Here is a 14082-nt window from a genome sequence, read left to right on the forward strand (position 1 = left end):
TATATGTCTTTGGCGTTTACCCAATGCCATTAAACCGGTTTTATGTTTAAACGTTTTGCTATGAGCTTGTTTCTGTAGCTTTGCATAAATATTTGGATGTAATTCAATCACGTTAATATGATTCACACGCTATCTACACCTTCATTAAACGTGAACGAAATGAAATCGCAATATAACTCTCAAATCCGTTGTTTGACGTATACATTAACCATTGTAAGATAATGAGTGAAGATACTTAACGACTATAAAAAGTCCAGCTGCGTTTGGATTGTGTAATCTTGTATAGGTTTAATTAGGTCACATGCGTTCTCTCCTTCTTCTCCGTCAAGAGCATTTTTTGCTATTATAAGTGGTACACTCCTTTTTTTCTACGATGATGATATAAAAGCCAAGTTGGGCATTAAAAATGAAGGGATAGCCGTGGGGGGGGGGAGGTCAGCGCTCACCGGGTGACCCCCCCTTACATGAGCTAGTGCTTGTACTGGTATTGTGTTTTAATTTTGGCATGGTAAAAACAAAGAGATATGACTTGATATTTTATTGCTATACGCATGGTTTGCAAAATGGTAATCATTATGATAATAAATACGCAAACACGAACATACACGGTTAGTAAAACAAAACTGTAAATATATATATTTATATATATATAAAGGTCAAACCAAAGTAATTAACATGAATATAAAAAAAAACTATTTCAGACAGTGTTGAGTATGTCAATATTGTAGAATATGCTTTCTTTGGAGAGTTGAGTCGAACGAAATTCATGAAACAAATCAAAAGCAACGTCTATTATCATAAAGACGATCTATTTTAGCATATGACGTTTGAAAAAGTTACATGACCTCTGCATCTAAAACTATTTTGAAAGTTTGAAAGAAATATATATTTTGGTATTCTTTTCTTCAGTCTTGATGGTTGAAACTAATCACTGCTCAAATAATTTCAAAATGTATGAATCCTACTTCTCAAACAATTTTTCCTTAAATGAATGTTTTTTCTTCGATTTACGTCTGCCTCTTGTTTGGTCATTATCGTCAAATTTAGCAGCAAGAGCTACAATCCTTTCGTTTGCTTGCTTGATTGCAGAATTCATTTCATCCAGTTTGTTAGACATGTAATCGGTGTTTGCAATCTGCCGACTGTGAAGTGTACGCATACAGTTTATGTAGTCTCTCTCGTCAACTGTAAGCGTCCATCGGTTATCCAAACACGGTTTGTTTAGAGCTTCGTGTCCTGGAGAGAGAAATGGGAATAAACTGTTCATTAATATAAGTGCGCATTTGTTAAAGAGACACTCGTATTTAAAGTCAATGCATACACATGTATTACCGACATAAACTTTGAGTAATAAACATGAGTGATAAACTTCTTACTAAATAATTCATTTATGTAAAATATTGATTACTGATAAAAATATTGTAACCGTGTATTTAAAAGCTGAAAACGCACAAATATTAAATGACTGGTCGGTGCTAAAATATTTACTGTGATCAATTATCGTCTCATAAAGTGAAACTAACGTATTTCTGCACATTTCTTTCAAACTAAACACGATATCCGTCAAAAGAACCATTGTTTTACATATGTATTCATCGCTTTCGGTAAATTCAAACAATTGCATTAATTGTAGTACATCTTATTTGGGAGTAAGAGTGCATCTTTAAGCAATGCTTGTTTTAATAATATATATATAAATATTACTATTCAAACACAAAAAGATTTAATTTAGATTGATTGAAACATTGTATATCACATTATAGTTAAGTAATTTATTATAGGTAGATGATATACAAGTATGATATTTACCTTTTGTTATTTTAACCCTGAATAGTTTTCGAACGAATGGCATACTCGTCTCAATGTCCAACCCGAGATTTATCGATTCGATTCTCCACGTTACTTCATTCTCCGCAAGGATCATAGAATACGAATCGCTCATCATGGCTATCAGTAGATTCAACAGGATGATCGTTGAAAGGATTATGTAGAAGAGATACATAATCTTCGTGTAAGTCAACGATCGTCCTACTTCGGCCATTCCAATTTCAAAATCTTCGTCAAAAATATCTCCCATCCCAATCATCATATTGAATGTAACAAACAGCGTCTCCGCTGGGCTAGCATACATTTCTGATACGCTGTCCGACACTTGAAATGAAGCGTGAAACGCAAATCCAAATGCCATAAGTACAAACAAATAAACAAACATAAATCGTGTAATATCCCTGAGAACCATTTTCAGCAACAGTTTGTAGAAATAATGAATGGGACGAATTCCTCGTGTAAATGAAATCGTCAAAAGCCAACCAACACACAGGGAAATTGATAAAATGTAGTCCTGTCTTGCATATCTCGTTGTAAATGTTCCAATCCACGCAAATATCAGTGCCGAATACGAAACACAGACTGCCGGGAAAACGAGGTATGATACGATCTTTCTGACTTTATGGATGCCCTGCGTTTGTTCTATTTTCCATTCCCTTGCATACTCTTTGAGCACCATTTTCTTCCCTAACGTGTAGAAAGTGTATAGGATGATAAAAACGGGTTCCAGTGGCACAACTATGTACATTAAGAGGGTCTCCGGATCAGATGCACCAAGCTTGCTTTCTTCTACTCTTAACTGTTTACACAAATCCACTCCAACATATGTAAAGAGGCTCATGTAAATTATGTGCAAAACCATGAGAAATGTAAATGTTAGTGAAACCAGGGACTTGTAATACTCTTCAATTGCTTTTATTGGAGGAAGATCAAGAATGTCGGCCGTTACATTGTTTGATTTGTTTTTCACAAGAATTTCCAATGCAGAGATATTGATGTGTTCGTTATCTGAAGATATCGTTTTGGTATTGTTTTTCTCAAATATATCTCCGTCTTTTGAGGAAATAAGTGGTGAAATTTTCCCTAGAGCTCCAGGAAGCTTGGAAGAATCTCTCCGAGTTTCATCTACATCTGCCTCGTTAGTCCTCGGAGTTAAGCCTGTAACATCGAATGTGATTTTGAGCGACGAACAGCCATCATGCTCAAACATTGTAACATCCTCCATCAATAGGATTTGTTGAATAATTGCCGGTATTGCCGATTTAAAACCCTGATCAAGGACTGACAACCCGTCATTGTTGTACAAATGGTACACAGCAAAATGAAATGCCTCTCGTTTGAATTCATTGTACATTTCATCATCTTTATTATCTGGATAGGGTTGCATGCTTCGTATACACCACCATCTAACAAGACCTTTCATAATAACATCAAGGACTTTAAGATGCCTATGAGTATTCTGTTCATCGTCGACGCAAAGCTTAATTAGTCGGTGCAAAACGGTATCTCCATTGCAGTCAGCGCATGCGATGTCCGCGCCAAGCTTAATTAATCTTTCAACACAGTCTGAATGACCTTGGTCCGCAGCAAGGTGCAAAACCGTTTCCCCGTCTCCAAAACTCTGCTCGTTGATGCTGACATCTCTTTTTGACTTTTCAAATATATCTAACGCCATGTGTAAGATTTCCGGCTGTCCCGGCCTTACAGCCACATGTAAAGGGGTAAAACCGTTAGTATCTCTTTCACTGATTTTGATTTGTCTGAATTCCCACAGAACGCCAGCTGTTGCATGCTTGCATGCGACATGTAGGGCGTTATTTCCAGCGTAATCTCTTGCGTTGAGACTGTTCCAGTCATGTGTCTTGATTGTGTAGTCAATGAGATGACTGGCTGTCTCTGGAGTAATTCTTTCTGATTGTGCTACGAGGTGAAGCGGGATCTCGCCGTTTCTATTTTGTATATCAGCTTTAGCTTTGGCATCTATCAAAGCGTCAATAGTCTGAACGTTTCCACTCTTGCACGCAATATGCAATGGGGTGTCACCGTTTTTGTTCTTTATATTTAGCGACAACTTGGAATTAAACTTTTCAATGACTTCGTATTTGTTGTTCATGGCTGCGTGGTGCAAAAATGTGTTGTCGTCTATGTCTGTAGTACCCGGATCAACATTCATGTCAAGAATGAACTGGATTTTATCGCAACGCCCAGCGCTACCCGCAATGCATAAGGGGTTTCTGTCGGCCATGCCATTCAAAGAGTTTTCTTCCATCAGAGACTGAATAAGTGTGGTACTGTCGTTTTCAATGGCGTAGTACCAAACATCACATCCGTCGTGATTCCTAGCTTTGATATCAGCTCCTTGTAATAAAAGCTCATTGACTACATGGACGAAGTCATGTTTGGCTGCAAGAAGCAATGGAGTATCCCCAACTTCATCCTGATCGTCGAAGTTTGCTCCTTTGGAAATTAATACTTTTAGCACATCTGAATGACCTTCCCTGGCCGCATTGTGAATAGCTGTATCGCCACCACGGATTTTCAAATTCACATCAACAGCTGGATGGTCAAGCAGCATTTTCACTATTTCTTCATTTCCATAGGCCGACGCAATTATTATAGGTGCAACAAGTCCCACTTTTCGCGTCGTGCAAGGATCTGCTTTCCCCTTTTTCAGTAGAATGTCAACGACTTTCGGAAACTGGTACCGTATAGCCCAATACAAGGCTGTAGAACCTTTGTCATTCTTAACATCAGGATCTGCTCGTTTTTCTAGCAAAAGGCGGACAGTGTCGATATGTCCCCACCTCGAGGCCCAAAGAAGAGCAGTATCCTTCTTTGAATTTACATGATTCACGTCTATTTTCTCATCCAGATATAACCGAATTAAGTCAGAAAAACCATAAAAGGCTGCCAAATGTAAGCATGAAAACAGTCGTGGACGCTGACCTTGTATATCAATGACTGTCTCTTGCTTGATAAACTGCAACTTCTCTTCCCGTCGTCTTACTTTGCTGAGCAAGTATTTTACCATTTCAATGTCACCTTTTTCTGTGGCTATATGCAAAAGGTTTCTTTTCCCCTCTATTTTAGATGTCCTCACAACATAAAATGACGTAACGATAGTCTCGTGTTCAGAATTGATGGTTTTCTTGACAAACTCTGTCATGTCCTTTGCCAAAGCAGCGTGCAGCACATTTTCATTTGTGTCCGGATGGCGAATGTCTTGAATCGGCACGAGTTTCTTCAGTTTTTCCAATACATCTTCGACCTAGAAAAAATATAAAAATAGTTGAAATATGAAATAAAATGTTTTAGTTATGGCATTTTAAATTATCGTCGCCGTGAATGGTGTATATTTTGAATTTATTTTTATGGTTATAAAAAATCAAAATGATATCTTTATAACGTGCCTGAAAATATGATGTTTTAAAATAAAATGAAAACACGGACAGATTCATGATTTTAATAAAATAACACAAACAAGCCTTAAGTGATTTCATTGAGTGTATTGATGAATGAACTGTATAATCCAATGAGAATATTCAGATTATAATTCTTATTACAGGGACTCGTTCACGTTTGTCAGTGTTAGAAATCGACACAAATAGTGTGAACGGTGAACAAAATGTCAGTTTCAATGATAAAACATAATTAAAGGTTCAAATTAGAGCTCTTGTATTGATACGTTTTTAAACTTGTGACAGAAAACGAACCGAATTATAAACGCTATTGAAATTAATTTTAATTAAGGCTTTGATTAATGATATTCTATTCAAGTAAGTATCTGTCCGTTGGTGTTTGGTGATTGCTAATCAAAGTTGCGTAACAAAAATGAATGTCAACACAGTGTAGAAAAATCGTTGCTAACATACAATCTATGAACGAGTCCCTATTTAATTGAGTTTTAAGTTTTATTGGCTGTATCAGCAATACATAAACCTTTGACCATAAACAAAACACATGAGTTTGTACACAAATTGAAACGGTGACAAGTACAAAATTTAAAAAAAAGTTCACAAGCAGATATTGTGCAGAACAGAATATGTAATATAAATGATTGTATTGTCTAGATATCAAGCAACTACATCAGTGCTGACAGAACGTCGAAGAAAAGCATTGTAAACATATAAAGACATATATCTTGTAGTGTTCGCATTTTTAATGACGTTTTAATCCGAAATGTATTCAAGGTATTCCATGAGCTGGAAATATTGTAATGTTGACGTATATCAATCACTGAGGACAATCAAGCATAAAATGGAATTCAGACTCAACCATATCAGTATTGCATACATTTTCGTTCTAAACGTCAAGCTGTCAAGCGGTCCTTATTTTCTATATACCTTTTCCTTATTTTTTTTATTCCTTCTTACTTTGTCCTACTTTTTGGTCCAAAACTCCTGAAATTTCCTACATTTTGGTTAAAGTTGTGTATTGCACAATTACCTTATATCAATACTTAGAAAATGGTAGTTTATTTGTAAGATCTTTTCAATTGGGAGTGCATAGAAGACTGGCTTCATCTTGATGAAACTGTACAGACTGGGGGTAAAGACTGGGGGCCCTTGGCTGCTTACTTCATGATCACACCAAGGTGAAAGATGTATGAGAGTCAAAAAACCAGTCGATGCAGTCCCTTCAAGATGTATTTTAGTTTGCAATTTATGTCGTGAGTAATACAAAGTTCTGCCCAAGTTCTGGTATGTATATCTTTTTTAGTACAAATTTCTTATTTTTCCTACTTTTCTCCTTCTTTCTGTTATATTTTATTCCTACTGTTCTCCTACTTTTTAAAAGAAGTTCACTTGACAGCCTGAAACGTGCAAATGTAGGGTAAACGAAAAGAAGTGCAAATTAAAAGAGGGTGATTTATTAATCGATACTTTTAATCATGTATTTAAAAAATAACTTAGATCTACCTCAGCTATGTCTCCTGCGTTGATAGCGTCGAAGAGCTTGAGGTTAAGTTTCCGTTTTTCCACTTGATCAATGGTGGATTCGGTCTTTCGTTTCAAAAGTGGTGGTTTCATAAGGTTCACCACTTCGAGGGTCTTACGCTTCTAAAAACATAATAAAACCATGATACAATGATAATGAATACAATTTAAAACAAAACAAAACACAACATAAACACATCAGTTTGTTGATAACTTAGGAATATTTCCGTCAATTCGCTGTTTTTACATGTCGTTAGTTTATTGGATCAGAACGTTTTGTACATAATTCAGCTACAATCGAACCCCGTTGGCTCGAACTCCCAGGGACCGGCGAAAATACATCGGAGTCTCGAAAATTTCGAGCCAAGCGGGATTGCTAACCTTCAATATCATGAAAGAGGTCGTTTTCATCCAGTTCGAGCCAATGAGGAATTCGAGCCAAACAAATTCGAGCAAACAGGGTTTAACTGTATTTATAACTGTCTAAAACCAAAATAAAACGTGTCTTACCTGTTCCCGTAAAATGCGTAACTGAACAAAGTCACCATCCTCAGCTGCCGTTGAAGTCATTACGTGTGACCGACGTCTTCTATCCGGCACGTCCATTATTACTACGATTGTACGGCACCTCAAGTGTAACGTCTAATGTACCTCACATTTTAATGAAAGATTCTGAAATATTCAAAACACGTTTAAGTTTAAAATACGCTGATCAACATATAAACTCGGTTTTGTCTACGTGTAAAAATATAAATAATGCTTATCAACGTATAAACTCGCCTTTGTATACGTGTAAAAGCAAAAATTATGCTGATCAAGGTATAAACTCGCCTTTGTCTACGTGTAAAAGCATAAATTATGCTGATCAACGTATAAACTCGCTTTTTTCTACGAATAAAAGCATGAATTATGCCGATCAACGTTTAAACTCGCCTTTGTCTATGTGTTAAAGCTTTAAATTTTCCGATCAACGTATGAACTCGCCTTTGTCAATGTGTTAAAGCTTAAATAAAATATGCCGATCAAAGTATAAACTCGCTTTTGTCTATATTTATATTATCCAATCGCCAGTTGTTAATCAAACAATCCGATGTCCAATAAGATTATTTTTGAAACTTAATATAGTCAGACAGAGAGACGGAGATTAGTGTTTTCTAATTGCAAAGTAAATTCTCAATAAGCACACCGTTGAAGTATCCAGTAGATGAACTAATATACCATGGCAAAATTTGGCAACTGGTCAATTTTATAATGTAACAGCAAGTGAACCAGAATAAAAAGACTATGTACGCTACATTTTCATCATTCTTCATGCCTATACTAGTATGGTTATACTCCTTGCAGTCATGGTTGTTGAGCAGTAAAAATGTAATTTATATCTAAATAAAGTGCAATATAATAGGATCGAATGAACTGTAAAATATTGCTTGTTATGCTCTGACCTGGCTGTATAAATATACACTATAGCTAGATATTATCTGCCCTCACTGTATGAAGTATGTACTGTTGCTAGTTATTCTTTGCCCTGACTGTATGAAAAAAAACTATTTCTAGTTGTACTCTGTCCTGGCTGTATGAATGTATACTATTGCTAGTAATACTCTGTACTGACTGGATGAATATAAAGTATTGCTCGTTATACTTTAGAGAGACAATATTGCTCGATATACTCTGTCCTGACTATATAACTCGTAATACCCTGTCCTGACTATATTGCTCGTTATACTCTGTTCTGACTATATTACTCGTTATACCCTGTTCCGAATATATATCTCGTTATACTCCTGACTATATAGCTCGTTATACCATGTTCTAACTATATTGCTCGTTAAATCCTGTCCTGACAATATTTCTCGTCATTCTATGTACTGACTATATAACTCGTTATACACGGTCTTGACTATATTGCTCGTTATACCATATATTGACTATATTACTCGTTATACCCTGTTCTGACTATATTAATCGTTATACCCTGTCCTGACTATATTGCTCGTTATACCCTGTCTTGACTATAATACTCGTTATTTCCTGTCTTGAAGTATAATACTCGTTATACCCTGTCTGACAATATTGCTCGTTATTCTCTGTCCTGACTATATAACTCGATATACCCTGTCCGACTATATTAATCGTTATACTCTGTTGTGACTATATTGCGCGTTATATCCTGTCCTGACTGTATTGCTCGTTATTCTCTGTCCTGACTATATAACTCGTTATGCCCTGTCCTGACTATATAACTCGTTATACCCTGTCTGACTATATTAATCGTTATACTCTGTTGTGACTATATTACTCGTTATATCCTGTCCTGACTGTATTGCTCGTTATTCTCTGTCCTGACTATATAACTCGTTATGCCCTGTACTGACTATATTACTCGTTATACCCTGTCTGACTATATTAATCGTTATACTCTGTTGTGACTATATTGCGCGTTATATCCTGTCCTGACTGTATTGCTCGTTATTCTCTGTCCTGACTATATAACTCGTTATGCCCTGTCCTGACTATATAACTCGTTATACCCTGTCTGACTATATCAATCGTTATACTCTGTTGTGACTATATAACTCGTTATAACCTGTCCTGACTGTATTGCTCGTTATTCTCTGTCCTGACTATATAACTCGTTATGCCCTGTACTGACTATATTACTCGTTATACCCTGTCTGACTATATTAATCGTTATACTCTGTTGTGACTATATTGCGCGTTATATCCTGTCCTGACTGTATTGCTCGTTATTCTCTGTCCTGACTATATAACTCGTTATACCATGTCCTGACTATATAACTCGTTATACCCTGTCTGACTATATAATTTGTTATACCCTGTCCTGACTATATAACTCGTTATACCCTGTCCTGACTATATAACTCGTTATACCCTGTCCTGACTATATAACTCGTTATACCCTGTCCTGACTATATTACTCGTTATACCCTGTCCTGACTATATTGCTCGTTATACCCTGTCTTGACTATAATACTCGTTATTTCCTGTCTTGACTATAATACTCGTTGTACCCTGTCTGACAATATTGCTCGTTATTCTCTGTCCTGACTATATAACTCGTTATACCCTGTCCTGACTATATTACTCGTTATACCCTGTCTGACTATATTAATCGTTATACTCTGTTGTGACTATATTGCGCGTTATATCCTGTCCTGACTGTATTGCTCGTTATTCTCTGTCCTGACTATATAACTCGTTATACCCTGTCTTGACTGTATTGCTCGTTATACCATGTCTTGACTATATCACTGGTTATACCCTGTTCTGACTATATAACTCGTTATACCCTGTCTTGACTATATTGCTCGTTATATCATGACCTGACTATATTACTCGTTATACCCTGTCTTGACTATATTGCTCGTTATATCATGACATGACTATATTACTCGTTATACCCTGTCTTGACTATATTGCTCATTATACCCTGTCTTGACTATATTGCTCGTTATATCATGACCTGACTATATCACTCGTTATACCCTGTTCTGACTATATAACTCGTTATACTCTGTCTTGACTATATCGCTCGTTATACCCTGTCCTGACTTTATTGCTCGTTATTCCATGTCCTGACTATATAACTCGTTTTACCCTGTCATGTCGATATTGCTCGTTATACTCAGTCCTGACTATATTGCTCTTTATACTCTGTCCTGACTATATTGCTCGTTATATCCTGTCCTGACTATATAACTCGTTATACTCTGTCCTGACTGTATTGCTCGTTATACCCTGTCTTGACTATATTGCTCGTTATATCATGACCCGACTATATTTCTCGTTATACCCTGTCTTGACTATATTGCTCGTTATACCCTGTCTTGACTATATTGCTCGTTATATCATGACCTGACTATATCACTCGTTATACCCTGTTTTGACTATATAACTCGTTATACTCTGTCTTGACTATATCGCTCGTTATACCCTGTCCTGACTTTATTGCTCGTTATACCATGTCCTGACTATATAACTCGTTATACCCAGTCCTGACTATATTGCTCTTTATACTCAGTCCTGACTATATTGCTCGTTATATCCTGTCCTGACTATATAACTCGTTATTCTCTGTCCTGACTATATAACTCGTTATGCCCTGTCCTGACTATATAACTCGTTATACCCTGTCTGACTATATCAATCGTTATACTCTGTTGTGACTATATAACTCGTTATAACCTGTCCTGACTGTATTGCTCGTTATACTCTCTCCTGACTATATTACTCGTTATACCCTGTCGTGACTATATAACTCGTTATTCTCTGTCGTGACTATATAACTCGTTATTCTCTGTCTTGACTATATCGCTCGTTATACCCTGTCCTGACTTTATTGCTCGTTATACCATGTCCTGACTATATAACTCGTTTTACCCTGTCCTGTCGATATAACTCGTTATACCCTGTCCTGACTATTATAGTCGTTATACCCTGTCCTGACTATATAACTCGTTATACCCTGTCCTGACTATATAACTCGTTATACCCTGTCCTGACTATTATAGTCGTTATACCCTGTCCTGACTATATAACTCGTTATACCCTGTCCTGACTATTATAGTCGTTATACCCTGTCCTGACTATATAACTCGTTATACCCTGTCCTGACTATTATAGTCGTTATACCCTGTCCTGACTATATAACTCGTTATACCCTGTCCTGACTATATAACTCGTTATACCCTGTCTTGACTATATAACTCGTTATACCCTGTCCTGACTATTATAGTCGTTATACCCTTTCCTGACTATATAACTCGTTATACCCTGTCCTGACTATACATATTTCGTTATACCCTGTCCTGACTATATAACTCGTTATACCCTGTCCTGACTTCATATTTCGTTATACCCTGTCCTGACTATATAACTCGTGATACCCTGTCCTGACTATATAACTCGTTATACCCTGTCCTGACTATTATAGTCGTTATACCCTGTCGTGACTATATAACTCGTTATACCCTGTCCTGACTATTATAGTCGTTATGTCCTGTCCTGACTATGTAACTCGTTATACCCTGTCCTGACTGTTATATTCGTTATACCCTGTCGTGACTCTATGAATATAAATCATCTCGGTTACAACTTGCCCTCATAGAAATTGCGCTTGAGAAGCATGGTAAGTTTTTTATTAAATGGCTCGCAATTAAATAACGAAATATTGTTTAATTGTAAGATTAATAGAAAGTATACATACCGCATAGTTTTAAAAACAATATGATGAAATTCTTTCTGTTATTGATAAATCCAGTTGAAACTATACAAGTGACAAGTCATTGTTTGAACTCTTCATTGTCGATAAGTCAATAACTACAGTAACTATAAGTACTACCCGCAAATAAGAGTTTAAAAACTTGAATCAATATTATGTTTAGAAACGGATTGAACATCGATCTTATGAAGAATATTGGATTTTAAGAATGTTACTTACCTGTGAATTCGTTATAAGCCAGCTATTTTATTCACTGTATGTATTCGCCAAGTAGCTTCACCTTTTGATATACGTACATATAATGAATACCGTATGTGATACCAGCCGTTCAGTATAAGTGTATGACCGAGGTCATATTACACTAGCGGATCCAGGGTGAAGAAACCCGCCCCCCCCACACACACACCCCATAAAATCGTTTACTTTTTTTAATAAAGGAGAAAGAAGTATTTAAAACAGATAAAATGCACCATTTTAAATTGAAATTGTTAAAAACATCGGGGGGGGGGGGGGTACTCCTATACCCCTTTCCAACATTTTAAACCAAAGTTTCGTTTTTGGGCGAAGGTCAAAATGTTACGCTTCTAAGTAACGCGAACTCTAACGTCAAATCCTGGATCTATGAATCATGTTAAACCTCATGTTAAATGCATCTTAAGACTGTGTAGCTAGTCGGATTACTTGTTATTAATAACTGACAAATAGAGTGAATGAAATCAATGATGTTTGACTAAAAGATTTACTGAAGTTGTAGTGAATACCACTACCACCCTTGGACAATTCAATGGGTAAGGGGACGCCGGCTGCACCTACCCCTCCCCCCTCCCCCCCCACACACAGTTAATTAGGATTAACTAATCATGTATACGGTAAAAAAGGCTTTTGGAGAAAATACTAATGTCGTTAACTAACTAGGTCAAAGGGGTGCGTTATTTTGTTTCTAAGGTGCCCTTTGTTTTTTAATAAGAAATTAATTGTAAAGGCTGGAAACTTAAGAGGATGCGAGAGCAAGGCGCGCCGCTGCAAAACCCGCGGCTGCAAATATTTTATACAAAGCGAATGTATCTTCTTTTCAAGCATATTTTTCGCAGCCAATGTATATTTTGTATGATTAATGCTGAGTGTTCGTTTTCACGTTTAACCTGAGGCTTAACAACCATTCATGAGGTGATGAGGCAGTTACCTCGTATGTGTATTGGCTATTTTGAATATGTTAGTCAATACTTGCAGTCGACCCCCGTTGGCTCGAATACTCGTTGGCTCTAACTCGCTTAGCTCGAATCCCTGTTGGCTCGAACTCGTTTGGCTCGAATCTTCATAAGCGCGAATCCACGTTGGCTCGAACAAGATTAAAAAGACCGATTTCTTTATACGAAAGGTAACTATTCCCGCTTGGCTTGTATTTTCCGAGGCTCTAGGTATTTTCGCCGGTCCCTGGGTGTTCGAGCCAACGAAGTTTGACTGTATACTCGTATAACTATTCTACCACCTATTTCAATCACCGTACAATATAATGATTAATAACAAACGTATCATGGTCATATGATACAGGTCACAGTGTGTGTGTGTGTGTGTGTGTGCGTGTGTGTGTGTGTGTGTGTGTGTGTGTGTGTGTGTGTGTGCGTGTGCTTGCGTGCGTGCGTTCGTGCGTGCGTGCGCGCGCGTGCGTGCGTGCGTTTGTGTGTGTGTGTGTGTGTGTGTGTGTGCGTGCGTGCGTGCGTGCGTGCGTGCGTGCGTGCGTGCGTGTGGATGCGTGCGTGTGGATGCGTGCGTGCGTGCGTGTGTGCGTGCGTGTATGTGTGCGTGTACATGCGTGCGTTCGTGCGTGCGTGTTGGGGGGGCATGCGGTTATGAGGCCAGAAGATGAGCAGACGAATATTTGTTGTGTAAAGGGTTTGACATTTATTTAACCTTTGCCTATTACATTATTCATATTTAGTGCAAAAAAAGTAAATTTCATTTAAATAAGATATCCGTTGCGATTATCTCCATTATGTCGATGCCTGCATGTTATATCCATGTGCATGTTATATATACATAGTAAAGTATTTTGTTTTAAGTATTAAAACCACACAC

At 37.2% G+C, this 14082-nt stretch overlaps 1 protein-coding gene across 2 annotated transcripts; it reads right to left on the reverse strand.

The window, feature by feature from the left end:
• Positions 1-661: 661 nt before the first annotated feature.
• On the reverse strand, positions 662-12282 carry LOC128235035 (uncharacterized). Of its 2 annotated transcripts, none has more exons than XM_052949727.1 (5): positions 12226-12282; positions 7275-7436; positions 6747-6887; positions 1810-5095; positions 662-1236 (listed from the first exon to the last, which is right to left on the reverse strand). In XM_052949727.1, exons 2-5 carry the CDS (start codon positions 7368-7370, stop codon positions 962-964), a joined length of 3798 nt encoding a protein of 1265 aa, XP_052805687.1. In that variant the 5' UTR covers positions 7371-7436; positions 12226-12282; the 3' UTR covers positions 662-961. The 2 variants fall into 2 exon arrangements, with proteins under 2 accessions (XP_052805687.1, XP_052805686.1); XM_052949726.1 differs by lacking the exon at positions 12226-12282 and adding an exon at positions 11992-12127.
• Between the last annotated feature and the right edge of the window lie 1800 nt (positions 12283-14082).

Source organism: Mya arenaria, chromosome 5, assembly GCF_026914265.1.
Source record: "Mya arenaria isolate MELC-2E11 chromosome 5, ASM2691426v1".
Lineage (NCBI taxonomy): Eukaryota > Metazoa > Mollusca > Bivalvia > Myida > Myidae > Mya > Mya arenaria.